This window comes from Pagrus pagrus (assembly GCF_965226575.1).
Source record: "Pagrus pagrus genome assembly, chromosome: 22".
In the NCBI taxonomy this organism is placed as follows: domain Eukaryota; kingdom Metazoa; phylum Chordata; class Actinopteri; order Spariformes; family Sparidae; genus Pagrus; species Pagrus pagrus.
In genome coordinates, this window is record NC_140204.1 from 2,922,132 (window position 1) to 2,933,955 (window position 11,824).

Below are 11,824 nucleotides of genomic sequence, written 5' to 3' on the forward strand. Positions count from 1 at the left end.
TATTTTTTTAAATTTAATTTATTTTAATTTTATTTTAATTTTAGTCATTTATTTATTTTGTATTTTTATTTTTTATTGTACTTGTTTTTATTTTTGATATTTTTTTATTTTCATTATTTTTAATTTAATTCATTTTAATTTTCTTAATTTTAATTTTTCTTTTCTTTTAAATGTTATTTATTTTTTTGTTTGAAGTTAACTAATTCCATTTTATTTTCCTCCCTCCTTCACTTATTGGAGGTCTGTGCTGCCGTCATGTTGAAGTTCACCTCACATGATAACGCGGCTCGATGAAGAACGACACTTGAAACAAACAGTCTGATTCTACGATCTCGTCACATTTATTATATTTCACAGCTTCATCACAGTCGACAGGATCAGTGGAGGCGGACATTTAAAGTCCCATGAATAAAAGTCGACCCGGTTCAGATCACATTCAGAGGAAACACTCTGTAATATCTGAGTTTTCACACACTAACACACGACGCATCAAGCTGAACGATGTCAGCTCGACTCACTGCTTCTTCAATGAGGACGTCTACTTGTGCTCACACAGCTCAGCAGCTTCATCACATCACACATATACACACATTCTGCATCGATACAACACACAAGAGGTCCAATCAGCAGAACCATCAGGGCCCACATCACTTCAGTTCTCCCTGTAAAGAGAGACAAGTTACAACACATGTCTCTGATGTTAAACTCTCCTCTGCCTCTTAAATAACGACTTCACTTCACACACTTCAGCAGTGTTTCCATCAGAGCCATAAAGCCAAAGTCCAGCATGGAGCGGCTCAGTGAACTTGGTCTGGACTCTGTGGAGGAGCCTCATCGTGTCGGATGAGACGCTGTAGAAGGACAGAATACCTGCACTGTGATCCAGGTACACTCCTGTTCTGGAGGACACCGGGCCTGAGATGGGAGTCTGCTGACTGTCATGTCTGAAGGTATAACTACTGTAACAATATAATGACCAAGACTTCTTATTGAATCCAAACACACCTGATCTTGAGATACTCTTGTAAGCGACTGCTACAATAACACCTCCGCTCTTCTCCACCTCCCAGTAACAACGTCCAGTCAGTCCTTCTTTACTCAACACCTGCTGTGTGTTAGTGAATCTGTCTGGATGTTGAGGATATGGTGTATTTTTATCATTACGTGTTACTTTTCTGTTCCCCTCTGATAAAACCAGACATCTCTCTGCTGTGTTTGGATCCAGTGTGATCTGACGTGAATATTGTAAGAACTCAGTTCTGCTCTTTGGCTCCACGAAAGGTAACTTCTCTGTAAGGATCTGCTGCAGTTTATCTCTGGCTGCTGTCACAGCTGCTGTCACGTCCTTGAAGGACTGCAGCTGATGGATTTTTGGTCTGGGTGAGTTTGTAGACTCAGTAAGTGGTGACAGTGAAGGGAAGCTGTGAAGAAACTGGGTGTGGTCCTCTGTGAGCGAGAGCTTCTCCAGCTCAGCGTCTTTCTTCTTCAGCTCAGTGATCTCCTGGTTCAGCTTCTCCTGAAGCTCTTTGGCCCAACTAACATCCAGTTTCTGCTGGGATCTGATCCGCTGCTTCACATCAGAGCGTCTCTTCTCCACGAGACAGATCAGCTCGGTGAAGATCTTCTCACTGTCCTCCACTGCTTTATCAGCAGAGCGCTCGGTGGTCTCCACCTCCTGCTGAAGCTCCTTCACATCTTTCTCTCTGTCCTGGATTCTCTGCTGGATGTTTTGCCGACTTTGAGCGAGCTGCTTCTGCTTCTCTGCGCTCGCTGTGGCAGCTGACACTGTGTCGTGGCCTTTATGTTCGTCCATTGAGCAGATGATACAGATACACTTCTGATCAGTGCGGCAGAAAATCTTCATCACCTCATCGTGACGGGAGCAGATGTTCTCCTGGAGCTTCTTGGACGGCTCCACCAGCTTGTGTTTCTTTAAAGCAGCTGATTCATAGTGATGCTGGAGGTGTTGCTCACAGTAAGAGGCCACACACTGCAGACAGGACTTGGCTGCTTTCAGCTTCCTCTCAGTGCAGACATCACAGGCCACATCTTCAGCTCCACAGAGATCGTCCGCTGGGTTTCTTCGTTGCGCCATCTCACCTCCGAACAACAGCGCCTGTCTGCAGAGCTTCACTTCCCTCACAGTGAATAAAAGCGTCACGCAGGAAACCAAACCCTCCGTCAGTTTGTCACATTTGCATGCTGATCTGCGGTAAAGAGGCGGCCTCTTGCACGTCACAGCATGTTGGTCACAGCGTCTCTACACTGCAGATCTGATGGGCAGGAAGCAGGAAACCCAGTCAGACTGTGTTTGAGAACAGGGAGGCGTCATCAGTCTGTTCACACCAGCAACTGCAGCAGTTTGAAGCGCGGCTGCATTTAAAGCTTCCTTTACTTGTTGAGAGTCGGTCTGAACTTTGGCAGCGTGTTCAGCTGTCCTGTGCAGGTTTACAGCAGTGCTTTGAGTTGATATATTGATCTGTTATCATGACTTGAGATGCGCCTGTTGTTTTTGTCTCAGTATATTTGTAAGTAGTTGAGATTTGTCTTTGTGTTGGTCAGTCAAACGTCCTCTTCAGTCTCTGTGGGCGAGGTCTTCGTCCAGTTTAAAGTGTCCTGTCCTGTCACACTCGGCATCATTCGAGGAAATGACTCTTCTTCTACATTCACAGCGCTCGCTTACACGTTTACAGTTGGCCTGAACTTTAACAGCGTGCTCAGCCGTTCTGTGTGCATTCAAACCAAACCTTCTCAGTTTAAACACGCTGTAAACATTACACCTCCCGTCTTTTTCCATGTGGCTCGAGCTGTGTGAGCAGCAGTCCGATCCTTTGCTTTCTGTAGGTGACGGCACAAAAACCATCGTGGGAAAAACATCCAGCTACGAGTCAAAAAAAACGCTGCATTGAAAAGTTCAGTTCAGTTGAAGTAAACATGCTTTGCAGCAGAATCTACTCAAGTATCCAAAGCGGACGTACCCAGTGAAGTTCAGTTTCATTGCTGGCTGTGAACTTCTAGCACTCACAGGTCGCAGGTGACTAGAGAGCCTGCTAGTGATAGTTAGTGCTGGTTTGAGTCTACTAGCCTAGTTAATATGGTTAGTCAGGGACATGATAGTCTCAATGTTATAAACTAAGCTATCACCTTCCCCCGCACTCTCTCATTGAATCATCCTCTAAATGTGTGAAGGTGGGGGAAATGTCTCAGCAGGCTCCTCACACAGTCTTGCATAATAAAATACCAAAGCTAGTCACTACTGCATCCTGTCATCCCGACCTGCAGGCAGCCAAAACTTACTCCTACCAAAAGGTACTTTGTTCCAGTTAACACATTATCTACCATGAGCTCCACTGAACGGCCCGTCACTGGAAATTGCAGCTCCAATGAGCTTAAAACCCTCAAATTTGGCTTCATTAATATTAGATCACTGTCCACCAAAGCCTGACTGAGTAATGATTTGATTACTGAGCAGAAGCTGGCCATGACTGTCTTATGAAACATGGCTGAAACCATTAAATGAAGCCTCCCCTCCTGACTATAACTACGTCCATGTTGCTCGGGCCTCTAAACAGGGGGGAGGTGTTGATCTAATCTACAAATCTATTTTCAGTTTAAGCTCCAGCCAGGATATTAAATTGACTTTGAGGCTCTGGTTTTAAAACCATCTTCATCAAGTAGTAACAGCCTCGTCCAGGGAACAGGCTTCCACCTGGTGGTCATCTACAGACCTCTTACTCCCAGTTCATAGAAGAGTTGGGTGAGTTTATCGCAGATCTTGTGACTCGTTCAGATAAGATCCTGCTCTTAATGCTGCTGGAACAGCGTATTCCATTCCATTCCATCTTCTTCCGCTTATCCGGGGTCGGGTCGCGGTGGCAGCAGGCTCAGTAGGGAGCTCCAGACCTCCTTCTCCCCAGCAACACTTTCCAGCTCCTCCGGGAGGATCCCGAGGCGTTCCCAGGCCAGATGAGATATGTAATCTCTCCAGCGGGTTCTGGGTCTGCCCCGGGGTCTCCTCCCAGTTGGACGTGCCTGGAAAACCTCCAAGGGGAGGCGCCCAGGAGGCATCCTGATCAGATGCCCGAACCACCTCAACTGGCTCCTCTCGACGCGAAGGAGCAGCGGCTCTACTCCGAGCCCCCTCCGGATGTCCGAGCTCCCCACCCCATCCCCAAGGCTGAGCCCAGCCACCCCACGGAGGAAACCCACCTCGGCCACCTGTATCCGCAATCTCGTTCTTTCGGTCACTACCCACAGCTTGTGACCATAGGTGAGGGTTGGAGCATAGATGGACCGGTAAATCGAGAGCTTCGCCTTGCGGCTCAGCTCCCTCTTCACCACGATGGTCCGGTACAAAGCCCGCAATACTGCAGACGCTGCACCAAGCTGTCTGTCCACCTCATGCTCCATTCTCCCATCACTCGTGAACAAGACCCCAAGATACTTAAACTCCTTCACTTGGGTCAGGAGCTCACTCCCCAACCGGAGGGGGCAATCCACCGTTTTCCGGCAGAAAACCATGGCCTCAGACTTAGAGGTGCTGACCCTCATCCCGACTGCGTCACACTCGCCTGCGAACCACCCCAATGCCTGCTGGAGGTCACGGGCTGAGGAAGCCAACAGAACCACGTCATCCGCAAAAAGCAAAGACGCAATTCTGAGGTTCCCATACCGGACACTATCCTCACCGTGGCTGCGCCTTGAGATCCTGTCCCTGAATATCACAAACAGGATCGGAGACAAGGGGCAGTCCTGGCGGAGTCCAACACCCACTGGAAACATATTTGACTTTGTGCTGAGTATACGGACACAACTCTCACTTTGGTCGTACAAGGACCGGATAGCTCGTACCAACGGCCCCGGTACCCTATACTCCCTCAGTACCCCCCACAGTACTTCCAGGGGGACCTGGTCGTAGGCCTTCTCCAAGTCCACAAAACACATGAAGACTGGATGGGCAAACTCTCATGACCCCCCCAGCAAGCCTGCCAGGGTGAAGAGCTGATCCACTGTTCCACGGCCAGGACGGAATCCGCATTATTCCTCCTGAATCAGAGGTTCCACGATCGGACGGACCCTCCTTTCCAGCACCCTGGAATACACTTTCCCAGGGAGGCTGAGCAGTGTGATACCCCGTTAGTTGGAGCACACCCTCCGGTCCCCCTTTTTGAAAATGGGAACCACCACCCCGGTCTGCCACTCTGACCACAAAGTCTATCATCGACCTTCAACCTAAGGTGGCCTGGTACCACCCCTGGCGCCTTGCCACTGGGGAGCTTCTTGACTATCTCAGTGACCTCCACCAGGGATATGGACAAGTCTTCTCCCAAGTCTTCAGACTCTGCCTCAGTTACAGAGGACGTGTTGGCTGGGTTCAGGAGGTCCTCAAAGTGTTTCTTCCACCGCCCAACAATATCCCCAGTCCGGTTCAGCAGGTCCCCTCCCCGACTGAAAACAGCCTGGGCTGAGGCCCGCTTCCCTTTTCTAAGTCGCCAGATGGTTTGCCAGAACTTCCTTGAGGCCGACCGAAAGTCCTTCTCCATAGCCTCACCAAACTCCTCCCACACCCGGGTTTTTGCTTCAGCGACCGCCAAAGCTGCAGCCCTCCTGGCCTCCCGGTACCAGTCGTCTGTTTCAGGAGACCCCTGGGCCAGCCAAGCCCGAAAGGCCTCCTTCTTCAGCTTGACGGCTTCCTTCACCGCTGGTGTCCACCAGTGGGTCCTTGGGTTTCCACCCCGACTGGCACCGATGACCGTCTGACCACAGCTCTTAGTGACCGCCTCTACAATGGAGGCTCTGAACATGGTCCGTTCGGATTCCATGTCCCCAGTCTCCCCCGGGATGAGCGAAAAGTTCTTCCGGAGGTGGGAGTTGAAGACCTGACGGACTGGGGCCTCCGCCAGACATTCCCAGTTCACCCTCATTACTCGTTTGGGTTTCCCAGGTCTGTCCGGCAGCCTCCCCTGCCACCTGATCCAACTCACCACCAGGTGGTGATCAGTTGACAGCTCCGCTCCTCTCTTCACCCGAGTGTCCAAGACATACAGCTGAAGGTCCGATGATACGACCACAAAGTCTATCATCGACCTTCAACCTAAGGTGGCCTGGTACCAGGTACACTTATGAGCCACCCTATGCTCGAACATGGTGTTCGTTATGGCCAATCCATGACTAGCACAGAAGTCCAATAACAGAACCCCATTCAGATTCAGATCGGGCAGGTCGTTCCTCCTAATCACCCCCCTCCAAGTTTCCCCATCGTCACCCACGTGAGCGTTAAAGTCCCCCAGAAGAACTTTGGAGTCCCCAAGTGGAGCCCCTTCCAGGACACCACCCAAGGACTCCAAGAAGGCTGGGTACTCTGAGCTGCTGTTCGGTGCATACGCACAAATAACAGTCAGAGCCTTCCCCCCAGCGACCTGCAGTCGCATGGAGGCGACCCTCTCATCCCTCGGGGAAAACTCCAACACAGGGGCGCTCAGCCGGGGGCTTGTGAGTATCCCCACACCCGCCCGCAGCGCTCACCGTGTGCAACTCCGGAAAAGGAGAGAGTCCAGCCCCTCTCAAGGAGTTTGGTTCAAGAACCGGTGCTGTGCGTGGAGGTGAGCCCAACTATATCTAGTTGGTACCGCTCTACCTCCCGCACCAGCTCCGGTTCCTTCCCCACCAGAGAGGTGACATTCCATGTACCGAGAGCTAGTCTGCGAAGCCGGGGGTCAGGACAACCAGGTCCCCCCCTTCGCCTGCTGCCCGATGTACATTGCACCCGACCCCATCGCTCTCCCCTGCGGGTGGTGAGTCCACAGGCGCGCGGCCCCACGGCGTAACAGCGTATTTCTCCGGCCTAATAAACGATAATAAACACAACCGTAGATTTCTCTCTGACACTGTGGCTAAACGTACTCAGACACCACAGTCTGTGAGCTGTTCACCCTTTAATACAAATGATTTCTCTGATTTCTTTTGAAAAAAAATTTATGAGATTAGAGCCAAAATGAACTCTTCATCTCTGGCTTCCTCGTCAGAGTTGATTATAAAACATCCTTCAGCTGATTCTCAGTTCGTCTCAGCTCTCCGATCTTGTCTAAACTTGTTTCATCCTCAGAACCAACTACCTGCGTCCTGGACCCCCTTCCAGCAGAACTGTTTCAGGATCTCTGAGCAGCACTGGCTCTATGACGCCTTTCAATCTGAACTCAACTCACTTCTTTGCCTTTAATTAGTCTTTGACTTGACAGCGGGTCGCTCTCTGTCTCAGTGAGTCTCCTGTAGTTTAGATTTACACCCAGAAACAATCTGCTTCTTCTGGTGGACATCACGTCTCTGACTTCTGTTGGTCTTCTGTCCCCACAAGCTGCAAGCCTCCTGCTGCTCCTCCTGCTCCTGCTCCTCCTCCTTCTCTTTCTCCTCTTTCTCCTCTTCCTCCTCTTTCTCCTCCTCCTTCTCTTTCTCCTAATCTTTCTCCTTGTCCTCCTCTTTCTCCTCCTCCTTCTCTTCATCCTCTTCCTCCTCCTCCTCTTTCTCCTCCTCCTTCTCGTTATCTTCCTCCTCTTTCTCCTCCTCATCCTCCTGCTCTTCCTCTTTCTCCTCCTCCTCCTCTTTCTCCTCCTCATCCTCCTGCTCTTCCTCTTTCTCCTCCTCCTCCTCTTTCTCCTCCTGCTCCTCTTTCTCTCAGTGAACAACAGGAAGTGTGATATAAGGGGGAAAGAAAGAGCAGCTGTTCAATTGTTAAGATGTGTTGAGATCTATCTGTTGTAAAATTGGTTGAGACTGTTAAGATGTGAAACATTAACAAAGAAAAAGGGAAACTCAAGCTGCTGCCACACTTTATTTTGAAATGCAGCCCTTCGTTTCCTTAAAGAGAGAAGAAACTAATACGTATCTACAGTATTATATATCTGTATAATTAAATGTTAAGTGACAATTAATATTGTCACAATGTTTTTGAATTGTTCTTTATTTGATTTGACAGTCAGTTGTTGATTACATGCAGACATTGATACAACTACTAGATCTGAAGTCTCTCATGTAGATGGAGCTGATCATCATGGCAGGAAGATGACCATCACAAAGACACAGCAGCTGAACATGATTCATCTCCATCTCTTTGATGTTCACACCTGATCGCTTCATCCACACACTTCACTCATTTCTCTTTATTTGTATTTATTTTATTTTATTTCTTTTGTATTTTCTTTCTTTCATCTTTAATTTATTTGGATGTGTGCGTGTCAGTAAGTTCAGAAAAGGAGCAGCTTGACCTTTGTCCACATTTATGACTCTTATCTACACATTTACAGTCGGTCTGAACTTTGGCAGCGTGTTCTGCTGAAGTAGAAGTTCTGATACTCTGCTGTGTTTTCTTTCTTTTTATTTTCCTTCCTTCCTTGAAGAACGACACTTGAAACAAACAGTCTGTTTCTACGATCTCGTCACATTTATTATATTTCACAGATTCATCACAGTTGACAGAATCAGTGGAGGCGGACATTTAAAGTCCCATGAATAAAAGTCGACCCGGTTCAGATCACATTCAGAGGAAACACTCTGTAATATCTGAGTTTCACACACTAACACACGACGCATCAAGCTGAACGATGTCAGCTCGACTCACTGCTTCTTCAATGAGGACGTCTACTTGTGCTCACACAGCTCAGCAGCTTCATCACCATCACACATATACACACATTCTGCATCGATACAACACACAAGAGGTCCAATCAGCAGAACCATCAGGGCCCACATCACTTCAGTTCTCCCTGTAAAGAGAGACAAGGTACAACACGTCTCTGATGTTAAACTCTCCTCTGCCTCTTTAATAACTACTTCACTTCACACACTTCAGCAGTGTTTCCATTAGAGGGATGAAGCCAAAGTCCAGCATGGAGCGGCTCAGTGAACGTGGTCTGGACTCTGTGGAGGAGCCTCATCGTGTCGGATGAGACGCTGTAGAAGGACAGAATACCTGCACTGTGATCCAGGTACACTCCTGTTCTGGAGGATCCAGGGACTGAGATGGAAGTCAGCTGATTGTCATGCATGAAGTTATAACTACTGTGACAATATAATGACCAAGACTTCTTATTGTATCCAAACAAACTTGCATTTAAATCCCCTGATCTTGAGATACTCTTGTAAGCGACTGCTACTCTAACACCTCCGCTCTTCTCCACCTCCCAGTAACAACGTCCAGTCAGTCCTTCTTTACTCAACACCTGACATGCGCTAGTGAATCTGTCTGGATGTTGAGGATGTGGTGTATTTTTATTATTAAATGTTATTTTTCTGTTCCCCTCTGATAAAACCAGACGAGTGTGTGCTGTGTTTGGATCCAGTGTGATCTGACGTGAATATTGTAAGAACTCAGTTCTGCTCGTTGACTCCACGAAAGGTAACTTCTCTGCAAGGATCTGCTGCAGTTTATCTCTGGCTGCTGTCACAGCTGCTGTCACGTCCTTGAAGAACTGCAGGTGGTCGATTTTTGGTCCGGGTGAGTTTGTAGACTCAGTAAGTGCTGACCGTGAGGGGAAGCTGTGAAGAAACTGGGTGTGGTCCTCTGTGAGCGAGAGCTTCTCCAGCTCAGCGTCTTTCTTCTTCAGCTCAGTGATCTCCTGGTTCAGCTTTTCCTGACGCTCTTTGGCCCAACTAACATCCAGTTTCTGCTGGGATCTGATCCGCTGCTTCACATCAGAGCGTCTCTTCTCCATGAGACGGATCAGCTCGGTGAAGATCTTCTCACTGTCCTCCGCTGCTTTATCAGCAGAGCGCTCGGTGGTCTCCACCTCCTGCTGAAGCTCCTTCACATCTTTCTCTCTGTCCTGGATTCTCTGCTGGATGTTTTGCCGACTTTGAGCGAGCTGCTTCTGCTTCTCTGCCCTCGCTGTGGCAGCTGACACTGTGTCGTGGCCTTTATGTTCGTCCATTGAGCAGACGAGGCAGATACACTTCTGATCAGTGCGGCAGAAAATCTTCATCACCTCATCGTGACGGGAGCAGATGTTCTCCTGGAGCTTCTTGGATGGCTCCACCAGCTTGTGTTTCTTTAAAGCAGCTGATTCATAGTGATGCTGGAGGTGTTGCTCACAGTAAGAGGCCACACACTGCAGACAGGACTTGACAGCTTTCAGCTTCCTCTCAGTGCAGTCATCACAGGCTACATCTTCAGCTCCAGCATAGCAGAGATCAGCAGGAGCAGCTTGGAGTCCAGTCTTCTTCAGCTCCTCCACTAACTCTGCCAACATGGTGTTTTTCAGCAGCTCAGGCCTCGGTGTGAAGCTCCTCCTGCACAGAGGGCAGCTGTGTGTCTTCTCCTGATCCTCTTCACCCCACATGGCTTTAATACAGTTCATGCAGTAGTTGTGTCCACAGGGAATAGTCACCGGATCCTTCAGTAGATCCAGACAGATCGAACAGCTGAATTTCAGCTCGTCCGCTTGTTTTCTTTGCTGCGCCATTTCACCTCTGAACAACAGCGACTGTCTGAAGAGTTGAACTTTCCTCACAGTGAATAAAAGCATCATGCAGGAAACCAAACCCTCTTTTATGGCTCATTGAATTGCAGCAATTTGTCTTGTCAGCTGTTGAACTTTGGAGCACGGTGAGATCAACAATCTGTGAGAGGAGGGAAATATACAGTCAGAGGAGGGTTAACAGTCTTTGTTTCATAAGAGAAAAGGAGCAGCTTGAACTTTGGCAGCGTTTATTACTCGTATCTACACGTTTACAGTCGGTCTGAACTTTGGCAGCCTGTTCTGCCCTCTTTTAACCTCTTAATCCTGGAAATGTACGTAACATTGTCCTCAGCACCTGTCCCAGTGTCGTCCAGAGTAAATCCAAAGCTGTAGTTGAGTCATTGGAGTACAGACGAGGTGTTGGGCTCTTTTGTACGCTGAATTTTCTCCCCGAGCTGTCAGAAGTGCTAATAAAGCCATTTTATGACCTCAAAATACTTTTTATCCTTCTTTATTTCCTTATTTACACCAACTTTGTACATATATAACAGTTGAAAACAAGTGTTTAGGTGGAAAAACAGCCTACTCAAAGAGCAAAACACATAAAATGACAAACTTGCATAATTTCCAAGTTTATGGTTTTAAAAACGGATATAAACTATATATTACTGGATCTGAACTCTCATTGGCTACATGATGCATCAATCATCTGGAGGCTGGCGTGTGAGTGGCTCAGGAGAGAGGAGGCAGAAGAGAGAGTGGGTCGCTACATGTTCACTCATTGGCTGTTGCAGGCTCTGGGGCGGGCATAGAAGATGAGCTGTCAATCAAACGGCAGCCATCTCAGGATCTAGCTGATGTGGAGGGATAATAAGAGCAGGAACAAGCGTCCGTGCTCAGTTTCTTCTCAGCGTTTAATCATGAAATATTGTGTTTTAGACTGAAATGGATCTAGTGGACGTTTGGGACTAAGAGAAGACAGTTAGTCTGTGAGTTGTTTGTTTGTTTGTTTGTTTGTTTGTTTGTTTGTTTGTTTGTTTGTTTGTTTGTTTGTTGGTTGGTTGGTTGTACCGTGCTGATGAGGTTTTTATCTTGAAATGGTTTGCATGAACAGAACCACCAGAATCTAAGCTTCCTAACGATGTATGTCATGACTGCACGCTGAGATGGAGGCGTTGGTGTTGGTGGTGAACCGGCCTCTTCACAGGTTCAAGCTTGGTAATGGTAACGAGCGACAGATGGTTCAAAACAACTTTTCTTCAGTGGTGAAGCAAAGCAGAACAATCGGCCTTGAGGGATCGTATCAGTCGGGCTCCGGTCTGGATCATTTACATCTGCTTCTGCTGTAATGTCAGAAATCTTTGAAGTCCTGT

The 11,824-nt window shown here is 48.1% G+C and overlaps 1 protein-coding gene across 1 annotated transcript; it reads right to left on the bottom strand.

Annotated features, from left to right (window-relative positions):
- Positions 1-351: 351 nt before the first annotated feature.
- On the bottom strand, positions 352-11,792 carry LOC311251860 (uncharacterized protein). The gene is made up of 5 exons (XM_084344505.1): positions 8,824-11,792; positions 6,112-6,489; positions 5,233-5,970; positions 4,132-4,714; positions 352-1,837 (listed from the first exon to the last, which is right to left on the bottom strand). Exons 1-5 carry the CDS (start codon positions 10,518-10,520, stop codon positions 701-703), a joined length of 4,533 nt encoding a protein of 1,510 aa, XP_084200631.1. The 5' UTR covers positions 10,521-11,792; the 3' UTR covers positions 352-700.
- Positions 11,793-11,824: the final 32 nt, after the last annotated feature.